This window comes from Ammospiza nelsoni, chromosome 1 (genome assembly GCF_027579445.1).
Source record: "Ammospiza nelsoni isolate bAmmNel1 chromosome 1, bAmmNel1.pri, whole genome shotgun sequence".
Lineage (NCBI taxonomy): Eukaryota > Metazoa > Chordata > Aves > Passeriformes > Passerellidae > Ammospiza > Ammospiza nelsoni.
Genome location: NC_080633.1, coordinates 1,467,486 through 1,486,679, shown reverse-complemented (window position 1 = coordinate 1,486,679; position 19,194 = coordinate 1,467,486). Strand labels below are relative to the sequence as shown.

Here is a 19,194-nt window from a genome sequence, read left to right as displayed (position 1 = left end):
TTTGTCCCACAATTAATTTAATTTTCCCATAATTTTCTCTCTGTAATTAGCCCAAGATAGACAGAGCTGGCAAGGAAACTCCTCATCAGCCTAATTCCAAACTGTTGTAAAACCAGGGGATGGAAAAGGGACAGCGTCCATTTGTTTCCAATTGGGAAAAGTGCAGGGTTGGGATCCTTTACCTTCCTGGGACATTGGGATACTCCAGAGTCAGGCGTGGAGTAAAAGCCAGTCCTGAACTTTCCTGGCTTATTTGGCTGCTCCCTTTCTTTATTTACCTCTTTCCTCATTCCGTATCTCGTCCTGATTTGGATTCCCAAATCTCCTCCATTCCAGCCACAGGTCTGGTTTTATTCCAGGAGTTTGCAGTTGGAAAATGCTCCCATTCATCCCATGAATCTGTGTCGGAGGAGAGATTCCAGTTCCTAAATGTTCCTAAATGTTTTCCTGAGCTGCAAAGGATCTGCTAAACTTTGAACTCATCAATTTCCCATCTTTATGGCTCTGTTTCCCTCTCCCAGTTTTCTTCATCCCTGCTTTCCTCTCCCACCAAAATTTTTGTTCCCACCTTATATCTTGTGTTCATCCATGGAGATGTTCCTGTGTCTCAGGGACTGGATAATCCCTCCCACTGCCTGGGGCTGCTCTGGGATGGGGTGGGATGGCATGGGACGGGACGGGATGGGATCAGGGAGCTCATTGTGCCCCTGCCTGGGCACTGCTGGGGTCACACCTCGAGTGCTGTGCCCAGCTCCGGCCCCTCAGCTTGGGAAGGACCTGGGGACACTGAGCACATCCAGAGGGGCTGGGAACACAAACCCTGCGAGGAGCCCCTGAGGGAGCTGGGGGTGCTCAGCCTGGAGAAAAGGAGACTCAGGGCTGCCCCCATCACTCTGTGCAGCTCCTGAAAGGTGCCTGTGCTCAGCTGGGGCTGGGCTCTGTCTGCAGCAGCACTGACACAGCCAGAGCACACAGCCTCGAGCTGCACCAAGGGAAATACAGGTTGGAGAGCAGGAAAAAGTGATAAAAGAGTGATAAAGTTCTGGAATGGCTGCCCGGGGAGGTGGTGGAGTCCCCATCCCTGGGTGTGTTTAACACAGCCTGGATGTGGCACTGGGTGCAGCGCTCAGTTGAGGGGTTGGGGCTGGGCTGGACTCGATGGCCTTGATGGTCTCTTCCAGCCTGGTCATTCTATGAATTCTGTGAAATTCTGGGATGATTGCCTCTGGGATCCCTGTCTGGAGATGGAATTGTGGCTTCCAAAGGTGGGTTCTCCCTCTTTCCCAAGAAAACCACTCAGAGATTGTCTCAGCCTGGGACTTTTTGCTCCAGGGTAGCTCTGAGCCCCCTGTGCTGCCCAAGCCTTGGACAAAGCTCCGAGGTTCTGCAGCTCCAGATGATGCTGTTCCTTCAAACCTCAGGGATCAGCTTTGGGCTGGAATTCCTCTGGCTCCACAGGAAACATTCCCAGGATCCAGCTAGACCCTCCCTCACTGTTCTCTCCTGGCACAGGGGAACCAAAGGGAGCCTTTGGCATAAAATCCCACCAGGGCAGCTCAATCCTGGTGTTCCAAGCTCCAAATCCCTGCCAGGTCCAACATTCCAAGTTCTCTGAAACCTTTGGAGCTCCCCAGGAGGTGCTGTGGGGGGACAGGGAAGGGCTGGCATTCCAAACAGCACGGGGGGGGTGGCATTGGGGAATCCTCTCCTTCAGAAACCTCTGGAAAAGGTGTGGAAAAGTAGGATCTGAGCCTGGCAGGGGTGTAGAGGGAGCAGTTGGATTTATTTGGGACACAAAAGAGGCTGGGAAGTTGTTTTGGTTTATTCCTGTCACGAGAAAAGCCAAACCCAAAATGTGTGGATGCCTCTGGAGTGTCCTTGAGGATTCCTCTCTAATCCAGGCAGGAATTCCAGGCTGAAAAGGCCAGGGATGATTTTGTCAGTGTTTTTCTAGAAATACTGGATTTTGACCCCAAATTCCAGCAGAAAGATGAAGAGGAAAGTTCCCACCTGCCCTTAGGGAGAAATCCATCAGGATTTGTAGAATCCCAGAATGATTTGTGTTGGAAGGGACCTTAATGAAATAAATCCAATTTCTTTAGGGAATTAAGTTTAAAAATGCCAATTTTGGACTGATTAAAGACTCCTCAGGATTCTGGTTTTTATTGAGGATTTCCACCCCATTCCAAGGGCAGAGACACCTCCCACTATCCCAGGCTGCTCCAAACCCCATCCAGCCTGGCTTTGATCAATCCCAGGGATCAGACGGCCACAACTTCTCAAGTCCAGCTCAAATCCAGCTTTTCCCAGCAGCCGGTGTGGGCTTTTCCAAGAGGAGCCGTGGCTTGGCCTGGGCTGACTCATCCCACAGAGCCCATCCCTGCCCTTCGTGGTGAGCAGGGGCTGCCACAAACTCCACTCCCGATTCCGTGCCATGGGAGGTGAGGTGAGATCAGAGCAGCCGGAGCTGTGGCCGGGGTGTTTGGAAAGGAAACCAAACCCCTGGATCTCCGTGGCTTGGGATTAAAGCCCAAATCCCAATTTACTCCAGAATATTGTGTTCCCAACCAGGAGATCCTGCCTGCTTCCTCAGGGCATTGCAGCCCACGTGGATGTGCTGCACACCATGATCCAAAATTCCCCCCTCATCCTCAGAACTCCAGAATCGCTTTTCTGCCATTTCCAATTGTCCAGAAACTCTTCCCAAGTGCCTCAGGATTTCTCCCAGCACAGGGAGCTGCTCCTTAGACACAGGAATCCCCCCCCAGGTTGGCTGATCCTATGAAACCAAGCCCCTGGATCTCCGTGGCTTGGGATTAAAGCCCAAATCACAATTTACTCCAGAATATTGTGTTCCTAACTGGGAAATCCTGCCTGGTTCCTCGGGGCGTTGCAGCACACGTCTCCACCTCCTGTGGGTGTGCTGCACATCATGATCCAAAATTCCCCCCACATCCCCAGAACTCCAGAATTGCTTTTCTGCCATTTTCAAATGTCCAGAAACTCTTCCCAAGTGCCTCAGGATTTCTCCCAGCACAGGGAGCTGCTCCTTGGCCACAAGAATTCCCCCCAGATGGGCTGAAGCCACGAGGAGCCGTGATCTCCTGGCTGTGAACCTCCAAGAGAAACCCAAATCCATCAGCACGGATTGAATCCCATCAGATTCAGTGTGGAGAAGCAAAGTGCTCTTGGATCCCTGCCTAGAGGGAATGCTGCTGATCAGTTTTCCATCTGAATTCCCACTGGAATTCCATTTGAATTGGGATTCATCCATTGGAACTTCCATCTGAATTCCCATTGGTAGGGATCAGTTTGTGCCTGGAGTGGGTGAAGCGGTGGAGGGGCTTCCCTCAGGTCTGCTGTGAACCCACCAAGACCCTGATCCAGCTCCTGTGTCCCGGGAAACCTGAGCTCCCTCCCCTCCCGCCTTGTCCTTCCATCCCTCCTCCATCTGCTTCCCTAAGCCTGGCTTAGAGGCCGGCTCAGGACTAAAGCCCGGCTTTGGATGCTGTCTGGGGCTGAGTTAACAGAAGTGGTTTCCCGTTGCAGCTCTTTGTTTCGGGGTCACCAGCTCCAGGTGCCAGAGGCCACATTTCCCCTTCACCTTCCCAATCCCTCTCTCCGTGCTCGTTGCTTCCAGTCGGGATTTGTCACCCACTGGGAACAGCTGCTGTGGGAGTCAGGAGGCCACCACTGCAGGCCACCACTGTCCCATGGTGGTGACAGGGGACAGCAGTGGGAATTCTCCCAGGGAAAACAGGCCCAGGCTCAGCTGAACCCAGCTGGGCTTTTCCAGCCCCATTCCTGGCTCCAAAGGGGCCAAACTTCACATTTTAGGAGGTGCGGAAGAAACTCAGTCATAAAAATGTGTGGTGTAGCATCCCTCCCTCTCCTCCATCCGTGTTTATTTTCCAACCTCTGACTCCTGAATAAAAATCAGAATCCTGAGGAGTCTTTAATCAGTCCAAAATTGGAGTTTTTTAAATTGAACTCTCTAGGGAAATTTGATTTATTTCATTTTCTGTTAGTGCACACCTGGGGTTGGACATGGATCATCTGCAGAGTCCCTTCCAACCCTGACCATGTCATGATCTTCCCTTGCAACTCCAACTTTCCAAAAGATTGGAATCTGTTGGAAAACTTGGAACCAATCTGATTTTTAGCTGAGCTGTTGAAGCTGGTCAGAGTCTGGAAAATCCCCCAGGAGTGAGGGGAGAGAAATGGAACCGTCGGTGACCTTGAGAGCCTAAAGTTCAAACCTGCCCTGGGTTTTATTACCCAGCGAGGCATCCAGAGTCCAGGCTGGGATAAACTGGGATTCCCTGCATCCATTGTTTACTCACGGATTTGCTGGTGTGAACTATTCCTGGATACAAAACTCCAGACGGAATTCCCGCTGTTATTCCAGAACAAAGCCCATTTCTCACAGATGAGATCCCCGGCTTTTTCAGGAGGCATCCAATCTTTTTTTTCTTTGGATGGAGAGGAGTCTGTGCTAAATTTAAGGCCCAGACAGGAGTAAATTCATCACCCCAAAGTCACGGGCCTGGGCGTGCCCCGAAATTCCCGGTGGTGCTCCGAGCGTTTCTAACCGCGGCACCGGTAACGCGATATCCGCACGTGCAGAGAGCGGCTCCGTCAGGATATTCCTGGACACAAACCCTGGATTGTGGCTGTGGGATTCAGGGCTGGGGTCTCAGTAAGGGATCCTTCCCCAGCTGACGTCAGCGGGGCAGCTCGATTTCCACCGGCCGAAATTCCGGGTCTTTCTGCAGTGTCTCGGAGGGGCTGGGGATGAATGCTGGGAGGATTTGCGCCATTCCCGCTGTGGTAGGGATTGGAAAATAGCACTGAGGGCTGGGAAAGAAAAATGCCGGCCTGCATTTCCCAGCTCCGGGATGAGGAGCACAAAGGGAAGATGCCAATGGATGCTGGGTTTTTACGAGCCCCAGATTCGCTTGGGTTTGGATAACTCCAAACCAGACCTGGGAACGGGAGGGTTAAATATCCTTTTTCCCTTGGTTTTAAGGAGAGTGCACTGAGATTGGATTTGGGAAGGAATTCCTGGCTGGGAGGGTGGTGAGGAGCTGGGATGAAATTCCCAGAGAAGCTGTGGCTGCCCCTGGATCCCTGGAAGTGTCCAAGACAAGGTTGGACAAGGCTTGGATCACCCTGGGATAGTGGAAGGTGTCCCTGCCCATGGAATGGGATGGGAATGGGTGATCCTTAAGTTCCCTTCCATCCCAAACCATCCCTGATTGATTCCCTGATGTGGGACAGCCAGCCCAAGTTCAGCCAGGCCTGAGGTGCCTAAATCAGGCTCAGCTTGTTCTGGGAATGACCAACGGATTGAGGGACACCTCCAGATCTGCAGTGGGAGGTGGCCGGAAGGATTCTCCTCCCAGTGATGGGACAACCCTGGGGAGAAATCCCATTGTCAGGGTGTCCCTGATGTCTGAGAAAAGCAGGATGACCCAGGCTCAGCAGTGACCAGGAAAGGCCAGCAGGACCAGGTGGCCTCAGCTTCGGTGTCAGAGCTGGGATAGTCCGGCCTAAAGTCCAAACAACACGGACAGAGGTGGAAAGTTGGGATCACAGGATGTTGTGGATGGCCAGTGCAGGGAGGGGGACAAGGTGACCCCAGAATTGTGGGGTGGCCACCTGGGGCTGGCTGGGAAGGTTCAGCTCAGGGAATCAGCACTTAAGCCTGACCCAGGGAGAACAAGGGCTTAGGCTGGTGGAGACAACTTAAATGCATCTTGTTTTCCAGAAAAAAAAATTAGGGAATGGCCTTTTCCAGCACACACCCAGAGCTCCTGGCAGCATCTTTACAGCTGTGTCCAAAAATCCCAATCAGGAATAGTCACAATTAAGAATATTCCCTGAGGGCAGAACTGGGAGATTTCCAGAGCCATAAAAACTCATTTCTTTTGCCTCTGAGTTCCAGAGTTTTCCTTCTCTTGTTTTCTGATGGAAAATCCCAGTTTACCTGCAGTGGAAAAGTGCAGGAGGCACCTGCCCAGCTCAGGTTTCCTTTCCCAGTATTTCCACGTGATCCTGGTCCCAGAGTCACAGAATTCCAGATTGATTTGAGTTGGAAGGGACCTTGAACACCATCTCCAACCCCATGGGCAGGGAACCTTCCACCATCCCAAGCTGATCCAAGCCTCATCCTTGAACACTTCCATGAATGGGGCATCCCTTGAGTCCTGCTCCACTCTCACCTTCCCACAGCTCCCCAACATCCCCGTGATTCCAATGGAATTTTTTCCCCTCTGTTTCTTGTTAACAGCCAGGTGGAGCCTTCAAAGCAGGATGTGAGCACTGTTTGTTGGAATCCCTGCACCAACCTCATCCCAAAAAAAGTCTGTTTTCATCCAGACAAAAACTCATTACTTGTTTTACAGGCTTGTGGATGGGCACTGGCCTTGTTTTGGAATCCAAGGGGAATTTCTGGAAAAGCTTCCAGCTGGGACGGTGAAACGCAGGGAGATATTTTTAGTGTGGGGTTGTTGGGGTTTCTTTTCCTTCACATAAATCATGGGGATCTGCCTCTGTCCGTGCTGAAAAGGTCACGGGTAGCCGGGAATTTTGGCTGTGCTGGAGGGATCAGCACACCCTTCATCCTGGAAAAGGTGATGGAATCTCAAGTTGGGGGTCCCCACCACTTGCAGGAGAAGCTGGTGATTAATAAGTGGCTTTTTTAGGGAAAGCAGCAGCAGCAGGAAATAAATCCCAGCCCCAGCCAGGTGATCCATGATTCCCCACCACAAAGCTCTGGCTCCGGCAGGGAGCGCTTGGAAGGAAAACTCCGTTGCAACGCTTTTAAGGAGGCCGTGGCTTATCAGGAACATCTGTCCCTGCCTAAGCCCGGCTGTTGACTTTATAAAGCCCGAGTTAACAGGGCAAAGCCAGGGATTGGCATGGGGAGCAGCAGTTCTGGGCAGAGGAGGGTGCAGAGGAGCGGGAGGAAGGCTCGAGCCCCTTTGGGTGGCGCAGCCGCTCCCTGTGAGCTCATCCCAGGCTCCCTTTACGGCCTCCCAGGGAAAAGAGGCACTTTTAGGGAATGATTTAAGGAATGATTCATGGCCCTGTTTACGTGTCTGGGTTAGGAGGAGATAAATCACTCCTGGCACTGCAGGCACCGCCGGCTCCAGCAAACCAAACACCGCCTGGATCCGCTCGGGATTTCGCTCGGGATCAAACTGCTCCGGCCTCCGGCGGTGCGTGGCCCCGGCCCAGCAGAGAGCAGGGATGGGGTTTATGCCGTGCCCAGGAATGATCCGGGATGAAGGAATGGGGCAGCCCACAGGACTGGATGCTGCCCCACAGCCAGAGGGGTTCCCCAGCCATAACTCAGGAATATAAATCCCAGATATTTTGAGCAGATCAGGGCTGGCACAGCCCCAGGTGCCCGGTTCCAGTGGGATCTGCACGGATCAGCCAGATCCCCCCCAAAATGGGATTTTAAAAAGGCTTTGGGCCATGTGAACTTGTCTATTTTATATAGTTCCAAATACAGTTGCAGCTGGGAAGGCTAATGTGGAGGGGATAGAGGAATGGGGCAGCTTATGGGGCTGGGTGCTGCTCCACAGCCATAACTCAGGAATATAAATCCCAGATATTATATTCATGAGACTAGCCCCCGAGATCAGGGCTGGCATGGACACAGGCCCGATTCCAGTGGGATCTGCACAGATCAGCCAGATGTCCCCAAAATGGGATTTCAAAAAGGCTTTGGGCCATGTGGACTTGTCTATTTTATATGGTTCCAAACAAAGTTGCAAATGGGAAGGCAAGTGGAGAAGATGAAGGAATGGGGCAGCCCACGGGTCTGGGTGCTGCTCCACAACCAGAGAGGTTCCCAGCCTTAAGTCAGAAATATAAATCCCAGATATTTTGAGCAGATCGGGGCTGGCAAGTACGCGGCCCCAGGTGCCCATTTCCAGTGGGATCTGCACAGATCAGCCAGATCCCCCGAAAATGGGATTTTTAAAAGGCTTTTGGCCCTGTGGACTTGTCTGGTCTATTTTATATGGTTACAAACAGAGTTGCAACTGGGAAGGCAAATGTGGAGGGGATAGAGGAAGGGTTAGGTGGGATATTGGGAAGGAATTCCTGGCTAGGAGGGTGGGGAGAAGCTGGATTGGAATTCCCAGAGAAGTTGTGGCTGCCCCTGGATCCCTTTAAGTGCCCAAGGTTGGACACTGGGGCTTGGTGCAACCTGGGATAGTGGAAGGTGCCCATGGAAGGGGTGGAATGGGATCATCCTTAAGGTCCTTTCCAACCCAAACCATTCCCTGATTCCATGATTAAGCAGTACGATGTGTTATTTCCTCTGATAATCTCCCTCACCCCACTCGTTTATTCCATGTTTTTCATGGAGGTCTGTCTGAGCCTGGTTTCCCCTGTGTTTATGGACAGTCTGGGCCAGCAGTGTCCCCTGGAATTTGGGCCACTGATGGATCAGGGGGGTGCTGAGTCACAGAGCAAAGGCATCACCGCCTGCAGCCTCGTGTCTCACAGGGACTCATCCAGGGGGGATTTTCCATGCAAATCCAACAGGGAGGCAAAAATAAGAAACCTTCAGGGATTGACCAGACTGGGGAATTTGTTATTCCAAGAGAGGGATGGAAACCAGGAGCTGGAGTCAGAGGGGGAATCTGAAGAGACAGGAAGTGTCCGAGGTCAGGTTGGACATTGGGGACATTGGGACAGTGGGAATTGTCCCTGCCCGTGGTAGGGGTGGCACTGGATGATCCCTGAGGTCCCTTCCAACCCAAACCATCCCATGCTGGTGCCGGATGTTTGGATTCTCCAATGCAAACCCACAGCCCCTCTCCCAAATGTGATTCCCAGGATTCCTGTCCTGGATAAGATCCAGACCCGAGATCCTTCCCGTGGCTGCAGCGATGCTCTGACCTCAGCCAAGAGCAGCCTCTGTGACACCCGCCTTGCTGGGGTGACATCCAGGCCAGGAGAGACCCCCTCCCACTCTGGAAATCCTCCTTTTCCTGCCCTGACCTCCAGATCTCCAGGATATGGAGCTCAGTGGTGGAAATGGACCGGCACAGCCCCACCCCACCGCAGCAGCTCCCATCCTGAGGGACATTTCCGCACTGGAACGTGTCCCTGGCGTCTCCTGGGACGTGCCCTCATTCCTGGTGGTGCTGCCCACACGGATGATGATCCCGAGGGAGCAGCTGTTGGCACCGGGATCTCTCTGAGGTTTCCCTGCTCCCGCCTGTGGCTCCTGGCACGAGCGGAGCAGCGGGAACGTGGCCCGGAGCTGCCCCGTGGCCTTGGCACGGCATTCCCAGGGCACGGATCCCGCCTCTCCCGCGGACGTGAGCTGGCAGGAGTCAATCCCAAACCCCTGCTGGGGCAGCGGGGAGGGATGTGGGATTGACCATTCCGGCAGGAATATGTCGGGATCATCCCCCAAGCCCCCTGAGCGACATCAAGGATGGCAAAGGGAGAGTTTTGCTTCCAGCTCGATTTCTCCCAATGGGAGGGAAGAAGGAAGGGCTGCTGCAGGTCTGTGCCTCTGGAAAAGGGAGTTGCTGGGATTAGGGTGCAGCTGGATGTCTGAACAAATGCTCCAGGGAACGGAGCAGGTTATCCTGACCTGAAGGATTTGTGCTATCCCAGGTTTCCAAGCTGCAGCAGGGAAGTCGTGCCAAGGTTTTGCCTCTCTCTCCCAAAATCCCTGGGCTGCCTGAGGCCACGGAGGGATCCTGTGTGGATTCCCTGTCAGGGCTGCTGGAAGGCGAGGGGTTGGTGTTTTGGAAGGAGGAAAAAGCAGGGAAATGGGAAAAAAATTTTAAAAAAGGGAATAAAAAGAATCAATCCCAGCATGGGCTGGTGCAACTGCATTGGGATTTCAGTCAAACCTTGGGATAATTCACCCATGGGAAGGCTGGAATTTGGGAGCAGGAGCTCTTTTCCCATTCCTGGTGCAAGCAGAGCTCTCTCCAATCCCAGGGGAAGAGAAATTCCTGCGTCTCCAGCTCATTGCTCCCAAATCCATCTTCTTCTCCCCTCCTCATGAGGCACAGGGCCAAAAAGTTTGGTATAGTCCAAAGGGATAAGGCAGGGAAAGGGGAGAAACTTTGCTGGGCCTTTGGGAAACTGAGGCAGGATCTGCTTTTCACATTCCCAGACAGAATTCCTTAGGGAGCTTGGGATCACAGAGGTGTGCAGGATCGGAATGTCTGGAGTTCAGTGAGACAAGACCACTCAGAAGTCCCAGGTGAATCCTGAGGATGTTTTGTCTCTTGAGGGATATTCCAGGTTTTTACCTGGAGCACGGAGGTGCAGGACCACAGGTGATCCCAAATCCTGGCTCTGCTTCTTCAGGGGACTTGGAGTCACCTCCATAGGTCCCTTGTGGTTTGAAAATTTGGGCTTGAGGAGGACGAGGACTTCTCCAGGATGACCAGGATGAGATTCCTGGGAATGTCTGAGACATTTTGGTTGGGATCAATCATTCCTGAAGGGTGGAATGCCATGGGTATTGTTGATGATCCAGGAATAAAATTCCAACCTCTGCTGATCCCTCTGCACCAGCTCCATGCTCTGATCTCTGGGAAGGACATCTCTGCTCAGGCAGCCTGAGAGGAAATTATGGGAATTTTCTCCTTGCTTGGAAGATGATTTTTCCATAGCTCAGCCTCTCAGGTCCCACCTCATTTGCTCCAGGGGTGGAAAGCAGGAAAATTGACAAATGTTGTCCCCAAATTCCTGTTCCTGGAAAGGCACCACAAATCTCAGTTCTCTTGGATAAGTGGCATGAGCTGACTGCAAATCGTGGATTCCCAATCCCTGGAAATGCCCAATGCCAGGTTGGACAGGGCTTGGAGCACCCTGGGATAGTGGAAAATGTCCTTGCCCAGGGAATGGGATGATACTTAAGGTCCCTTCCTCTTGGGGTCTCTATCTGCTCACAGTGACCCCAAGATGTGTTAGAAAGTCTCTTTTCCCAGCCTGGCGCTCAAAGAAGGAGTCAGAACTCTTCATTTCTCAGTCTCGAGGTTGTTTTTTGTTCCTTATCTGTAAAATTCTTTCTCCTGTCCAGCCAAGGTCCATTCAGCAGGACAGTCCAGGCACTCTGCCTGCCCTGGGCAGTGTTATATTTTTATACTAAATCTATATGTACAATATTTACAATAACTTCCCAATCCCTATCACCTGTGTTGGACAGTGAGCTTCTACTCTAAACCAATCCCAAAGTGCCACCATCACAGCAGAAGATGGAGGCCAAGAAAAAAAAGGGGAAAGGCTGGATATGCCCAGATCCCTCCATCTTGCCCCCTGAATCTCCATTCTAAAAACTCAAAAAAATGTATTTTTCCACCCCGTGACAAACTGATTATTATTCTACTTAGACTGTCGTGGCTTGCAGATCTTCATACAAGGTTGGTAATTCACTCCACAGGTCATAATCAAACCCACAGGTGTTTTGGGCTCCGTGCCAGGGTCTCTGAGCCCCCTGGCAGGGGTTCAGGCAATCCAGGACAGCCAGAGGGATGCCCTGAATTCCGACACCTTCCAACCAGACCATTCCAGAACTGCAATGTTTTCCCTTTTCCCTTCTTTTTCCTGCCCTCCCTTTCCCCTTCCCAGCAATTCCCTGCTGCTCTCCCAGCAGATCCCAGCATTGCCTGCCCTCAATCCCAACAAATCTCTTTGCCTGCTGCCAGGGAGGTGGCACAGAAAAGACCCCATTCTTCCCCAAAATGAGCCCCATAAATGAGGATGACCAGGATCTCCCCAGGGACATTTGGGGTTTGCTTTCATGGCTCGGAAACCAGCCAGGGAATGGAAATTCCAGAGAACACCCTCATCCTACCCCACGGGCTCCAGAGGGGCGAGGAGAGGGTGGAAAGAGGATCCAAATGGATTTTACAACTTCGGGATAAAGTTGTTGTGTCCCTCTTCCCTTTGGCATTTCTGTTTTCTCCGGACAAGGAGGGAAAATCGACATTCCCAGATCTTTCCTCCACAAGGAACTTTTATTTCCCAGCAAAACCGAGCACTGGGAAGAGAGAAGGGGATGGTTGAGCAAGAGGAGCAGGTGGGATTTGGTTGGAAAACCGGGAAGCCCAGGGAGGAGCCTCCATCCCTTCCAGGTGCTCCTGGGATTTTGGGAGCAAAGGGAAAAACAACCCTCAGGATAAAACTATTCCTTGAGTAAACTGAGTGCCAAGGAACTCAGTGCAGGAATTTCTGCTGGGGAAATTTAGGGAAAGCTGATTTAAAGGGATTTGCTGGCAGCTTTTAAAGGGATTAAGTCTGCAGGGACAGGATAACCTCGACCTCTTCCTCCACAACAGCTGGATTTGGGAGCTGGACCCATCTGGGACAATTTCTGCCTTCCCTTGGATGCTCCCAGAGTTCCCATCAGCAAAAATTCCTCCTCGGAAATCTTCTCAGTGCTCCTGAGTGGCCAGTAAATGGGAAAAAAATGGGGTGGGGGGAAAAGAAATCCCAAAAAAGGCTGATCCAATTTATTTCAGGTGCTGGTTTGAGGATGGAATAAATGCCAGCTGCTCTGGGCAGGAAAATACTATAGGAGGAGTTCTGAGGGAATAACTCAGGTTGGTAAATCCCATCCTGGATATTCCCAGTTTTTCATCAGGGCAGGGATTATTAGGGAAAATAATTATCCTGTATTTATTCCTTTCTGTTGGATAAAGGGTTTTACCAGGATGAGAGGTTTTTTTGGGGATAAAAAGGTGAAGGCACATGGGAATTTGATAAAAGAGGAGGGAATTGTTGAATATGGGAATCTTGAGGAGGTTTTGGCTCTGGAATTCACTGGGATGAAAAATTCCCAGTACTTTTTATCTCCTTTTTCATTGTCCTGAGCAGAATGTGCAGGGAGTTCATGGAACAAACAGAGCAAATTCTAGATTTTAATGTGGATTTTGGGATTCTCAGCATTGCACAGGTGGTCTTAAAAAGAGAGGAAATTCATGAATATTTATGAAAATATCCCTTTTTTGGCCAATTTTCCACCCTAGCCCAATTCCAGGAGGTGCCAGTTAAGGAAAAGAGGTGACACTTGAGGGCTGTCACCTCCCAGTTTTGGGGCAGTTTAGGACATTCCTGCCCCCAGAATTTCCACCCAGGCTCCAGATTTTCCCAGCTCCTGCTGGATTTGGGCTTTGCTCTCTCCATATCCTACAGATATCTCATCCTGGGACCTCCATCTCTGTTTTTCTCCCATCCACAGGGATCCAAACCCTCTCCAAATCAGTGGCTGCTTCATTCCCAGCACTTCTCACCCATTCCCAAATCCTGGGCACTCCTGGAAGTGAAGCCACTTCTTTTTCTGCCCAGGAATCTCCAGATTCCCAAAAATTGGCACAAATGGTTTAAGCAAGGCTGTTCCCCAGCATTTTTTTGGATCAGGTGTTGGGATTGTTTTCCAAGAGAAAGCTTTGCCCAGCCTGAGCCAAACGTGCCTTGGATCAGGAATTTATCACAAGGAAAATATTCCCATGGATTCCTTTCACTTTGGATAGCTGGGATTTAATTTTGCCTTAAAATCAGGAGATCCAGGGCAGAAAAATCCAAGGAAAATCAGGAAAATGTGATGTTCAGGAGGTAAAATTCCTCCAGCAGCTGGAAAATCCAAAGGTTCTCCAGGTTTTTGAGCTCTGGGTGTTTGTGCTGTCCCTTGATCCCGAATCTGAGGATTCCAGGGTTGGATAATCCCCAATCCCTGGGGATCTTTCAGCCCCATGGAGGCACTGAAATGTCCCCACAAGGGGCTGGGACAGAGGGAATGCCAAGCCCTGAACTCCTAGCTCCCAGCCTGGTCTTCCCTGGATGTTTAATGGGATTTAACCAGCACCATTTCACAGTTTTCCCAAAATCTTTGAGAACTGATGTGTTCAAACACCAGGATTCAGTGAAAATCTCTGGTTTAATCCATAAATTTATTTGCATTCACATTTCCACCCCTTCGACCAAGGAGAAACTCACAAAGTCAGGTTGTAAATTTTTTTTATCATTTATCATCATAAGATTTGTTTTTTATCATTTAAACCATTTTTAGGGAGGAGAGGAGGGAATGTGGGGTCAGTTTTGGTGGATTTTTTTTAAGGATAGGTCAGGTTTAGGAAATTAAACCTGAGCTGAGCTCAGAACTCTGTCTCTGCCCAGCTCCGGGAGACTTTCCCCTTTATTTCTGGGAATAAAAATGTGTTTTCTGTGCATCCCTCCAAGCACAGCCAGAGCAGCCGAGGGCTGAGCGTGCTTGGGATGAATCCCTTGGAATTCCTGAGGTCCCATCCCTCTAAACCCATCCTAACTCCTCCAGCTCTGGCGGAATCGCTCCGGCTTTGTACAGCCCCGAGCGCCAGCGGGAGCTGACCCCGAGCTTTTCTGTTCCCAATCCAAGCAGAAATGAGGGATGGTGCCTCAAATGTGGACAGGCCAAACATCTGGGAAGGGCTGGAACCGTTCCCATTAACGTGGACGCGGTTTGGAAGCGGCTCCCGCTTGGGAAGGGTTTTCAGCCTGGATTTGTTCCAAGGACACCAAAACCCAACTCCTGTTTTACTCCCGGCCCCTTATCAGATTTAACTCCACAGCTGCGTGTCCGCTGCCCCCGTTGCTCTCCCTGGCCTGGGAGCCTGCTGGGAAATGGAATCCTGGTTTATTTGGGAGCTGGGATTCATTAACCCTCGTTATGTCATTTGGAGGGAGTTTGTGTCGGGAGTTAATTGGCCCTCAGCTGGTTCCTGTTACTGGCTTGGCAAAGGGAATGGACTGGAAAGGGGGAAAGAACCTGGATTTGGGATAGGGATGGCTTGGGGAGTGCAGGGAATCATGGAATGGGTTGAGTGGGAGGGATCTTAAGGATTATCCCAATCCCATCCCATTCCATGGGTAGGGACACCTCCTGCTGTCCAGGGTGCTCCAAACTGGCCTTGGACACTTCCATGCCACAGCTGCTCTGGGAATCCCATCCCAGCCAGGAATTCCCAATTCCCAATCTCCCATCCATCCCTGCCCTCTGGCACTGGGAGCCATTCCCTGTGTCCTGTCCCTCCATCCTTGTCCCCAGTCCCTCTCCAGCTCTCCTGGAGCCCCTCCAGGCCCTGCCAGGGGCTCTGAGCTCTCCCTGGAGCACAGGGTGGGGAGATGCTGTCAGCTCCCAGCTCTCCCTGGGACAGATCCCTCCACACATTCTGGGATTCAGGCAGGATTTTATGGAGCCTGACACCTGTGGATGAGGAGGAAGCAGCATGGGAGGTTGTAGTTCCTAAGAGAAGAGGGGTCCTTGGCACGAAATTATTTATGAGGAATGTTTTCCTCTTGGAGAGCAGCCTCATCCCTGCTGTCTGGGATGCTCCATCCCAAAATTGCTGCTTCCACGTGTGAATGAGCATGATGGGATCAGCCCCAGCCTGAGCTTCCTCTGCCACCTCCATGGATGGTAATTCCATGGGGGAGCTGCTCCTTGGGACATGGCTGCAGAGCAAATCGGGATTCTCAGGGCCAGGCTGAGGAAATGATGGGTGCAGAGGAGGGTTTGGAACTGGAGTTTGACCTCTCTGTCCCCTCCCTGCAGGTGGATGCCGACGATGTCATCACCAAGGAGGAGCAGATCTTCCTCCTGCTGAAGGCCAAGGCCAAGTGCGAGCGCCACCTGAAAGCCAAGGTGCCCAAGGTGCACGGTGAGTGCTCCCAAATTCCAGGGCTGGAGCCACCCCTGCTCCTCCCAGCCATTCCCCTCAGCCCCACATGCTGGGAGCAGGGAGGGAAGGAGGCGCTTGCACCATCCCAGCAAATCAGTTTTTCAGGATAGTCCATGGGGAGGAGGTTTGGAAAGCAAAGCTGTCCCAGACTTGTTCTGCTCTAGAACTCCAAACACCGAGGGTCCAGGAGGATGCAGACATTGTGGAATTCTAGCCCTGGTTGTTATATCCAGTGCACAGGAGAGAGCACCAACCATCAATGCTCCTGGGATCACAGAATTCCAGAATGAGTTGGGTTGGGAGGAACCTTAAAGATCCCGTTCCACCCCTCTGGAATGGGCAGGGCCACCTCCCACTGTCCCAGGGTGATCCAACCTGGCCTGGGACACTGCCAGGGATCCAGGGGCAGCCACAGCTGCTCTGGGAATTCCATCCCAGCCAGGAAATCCCAATTCCCAATCTCCCATCCATCCCTGCCCTCGGGCAGTGGGAGCCATTCCCTGGGTCCTGTCCCTCCATCCTTGTCCCCACTCCCTCTCCAGCTCTCCTGGAGCCCCTCCAGGCCCTGCCAGGGGCTCTGAGCTCTCCCTGGAGCTTCTCCTCTCCAGGGGAACATTCCCAGCTCTCCCAGCCTGGCTCCAGCCCTGCAGCAGCTCTGGGGTCTCCTCTGGACTTGTTCCAGAGGAAAACCACTATTCCAAATCCCAAAAATCCTTTGCAACCAGTGACAGGGAAAACAAAACATCGCTCCAAGACCTTTCTACTTCCCCACTCTCTCTCTCTCGGAAGAGCCCGAGCTCAGCTGAGCCTCTTCCTTCCCCTTCCTTTCTATTTTGGGCTGGAAAATCACTCCCAGCTGTGGGATTGAGGGGGAGGAGGAAGGAGGGCACTCTCTGATGTGGGGAGCAAAGCCCTCACTCCCCGCTGGCTCCTTCCCTCACATTCCCAAGTGTTAATTCCTGAGAGACCCTTCAGTCCCCGGGGTGGATGTCCTGTCCCACTTCCCTCCATTTCCCAAGAAAATGGGACAAGCCACGATGTCCCTGCACCTCCGTTCTCCCCTCAGGGAATGCTGTGGGAAAGGTCCCCAAATCCAGCTTCACCACCTGCCCTCCCAGTGCCTTTAGAAACGCCAGCAAGGGCCATAAAATCCCAACTTTCCTTTGATTCCCAGACTCCTGTTTTCCATCAGGAAACCTCAAGCCACATCCTCTGCTGCTCCTTTGTCCCCTCACCCCGTGCCCAATTAACACCTCGTTAATGAGCACATGTGCAAAGGCATTTCCTGCTGGTGTCTCTGCCCACCTGGTCTTGCTCCCGCGCCCCTTTTCCAGCTTTTCTGAGGCAGCATTTGGGATCCATCCCCCTTCCCTGTGGGCAGGGATGGGGATGGGATTGACAGCTGGATTTTGGGCTCTTTCCCAATGGCAGAGCAAAGGGAGCAGATCCCAGGTGTAGAGAAAAGCAAGGCACGATCCTTCCCAATAATATTTCTGGGATTCACATTCTCTGAAACTCAGAGAAAGGAAAAACAATTCTTATTATTTGCTGTGCCTGTGTTTGTGCCAGAGTAGAATGCAATATGGAAATTGTTGGTGTTTTGGTTCCTTGGCCTGTCAGGGCCTGGTGTGTAGCCTCACATTTCTCTTCACAGAGAAAAGCAAGGCACAATTCTTCCCAAGAATATTTTTCTGGGTTTCACATTCTCCGAAACTCAGAGAAAGGAAAAATAATTCTTATTATTTGCTGTGCCTGTGTTTGTGCCAAAGTAGAATGCAATGTGGAAATTGTTGGTGTTTTGGTTCCTTGGCCTATCAGGGCCAGGTGTGTAACCCCACATTTCTCTTCACAGAGGAAAGCAAGGCACAACTCTCTCCAAGAATATTTCTGTGTTTCACATTCTCTGAACTTCAGAGAAAGGAAAAATAATATTTATCTCATTTTCTGTGCCTATGTTGTGCCAAAGTAGGATGCAATATTGAGATTGTTCACCCAGAGTGATGGTGGTTTGGTGCCTTGGCCTATCAGGGCCAAGTGTGTGTAGCCCCACATTTCTCTTCACAGAGAAAAGCAAGGCACAATTCTTCCCAATAATATTTCTGTGTTTCACGTTCTCTGAACCTCAGAGAAAGGAAAAACAATGTTTATCTCATTTTCTGTGCCTGTGTTTGTGCCAAAGCAGAATGCAATGTGGGGATTGTTCACCCACAGTGACGGTGTTTTGGTTCCTGGGCCTGTCAGGGCCTGGTGTATAGCCCCATGTTTCTCTTCACAGAGAAAAGCAAGGCACAATTCTCCCCAAGAATATTCTTCTCTCATTTGCTGTGCCTGTGTTTGTGCCAAAGCAGGATGCAATATGGAGATTGTTTACACAGTGATGGCATTTTGGTTCCTTGGCCTGTCAGGGCCAGGTGTGTAGCCCCACATTTCTCTTCACATAGGAAAGCAAGGCACAATTCTTCTCAAGAATATTTCTGGGTTTCACATTCTCTGAACCTCAGAGAAAGGAAAAGCAATATTTATCTCATTTTCTGTGCCTGTGTTGTGCCAAAGTAAGATGCAATATTGAGATTGTTTACCCACAGTGATGGTGGTTTGGTTCCTGGGCCTGTCAGGGCCTGGTGTATAGCCCCATGTTTCTCTTCACAGAGAAAAGCAAGTCACAATTCTCCCCAAGAATATTCTTATCTCATTTGCTGTGTCTGCGTTGTGCCAAAGCAGGATGCAATATGGAGATTGTTTACACACAGTGATGGTGGTTTGGTTCCATGGCCTGTCAGGGCCAGGTGTGTAACCCCACGTTTCTCTGCACAGAGAAAAGCAAGGCACAATTCTCCCCAAGAATATTCTTCTCTCATTTGCTGTGCCTGTGTTTTTGCCAAAGCAGGATGCAATATGGAGATTGTTTACACAGTGATGGCATTTTGGTTCCTTGGCCTGTCAGGGCCAGGTGTGTAGCCCCACATTTCTCTTCACATAGGAAAGCAAGGCACAATTCTTCTCAAAAATATTTCTGGGTTTCACATTCTCTGAACCTCAGAGAAAGGAAAAGCAATATTTATCTCATTTTCTGTGCCTATGTTGGTGCAAAAGCAGAATGTGGAGATTGTTCACCCACAATGATGGTAGTTTGGTTCCTTGGCCTGTCAGGGCTAGGTGTGTAGCCCCACATTTTTCTTCACAGGTGTGTAGCCCCACATTTCTCTTCACAGAGAAAAGCAAGGCACAACTCTTCCCAAGAATATTCTTCTCTCATTTGCTGTGCCTGTGTTTGTGCCAAAGTAGAATGCAATACGGAGATTGTTCACCCACAGTGATGGTGGTTTGGTTCCTTGGCCTGTCAGGGCCAGGTGTGTGTGTGTGTATGTGTGTGTGTGGGTGTGTGTGTGTCAGGACTGAGGGTGACAGTCACGAGATTCTGGGCAATGTGTGCAGAGTTCAGTGCTTGGCAGATTCAGTTTAGATGTAATGTAATGTAACA

The 19,194-nt window shown here is 51.2% G+C and overlaps 1 protein-coding gene across 1 annotated transcript in view; it reads left to right on the top strand.

Moving 5' to 3' along the window:
- PTH1R (parathyroid hormone 1 receptor) overlaps nt 1-19,194 on the top strand; it is a 95,469-nt gene that overhangs the window by 26,989 nt on the left and 49,286 nt on the right. The window contains exon 2 of the mRNA XM_059477021.1: nt 15,587-15,692. Within this exon, the coding sequence (XP_059333004.1) occupies nt 15,587-15,692 (106 nt within the window). The remainder of the gene's footprint in view (nt 1-15,586; nt 15,693-19,194) is intronic.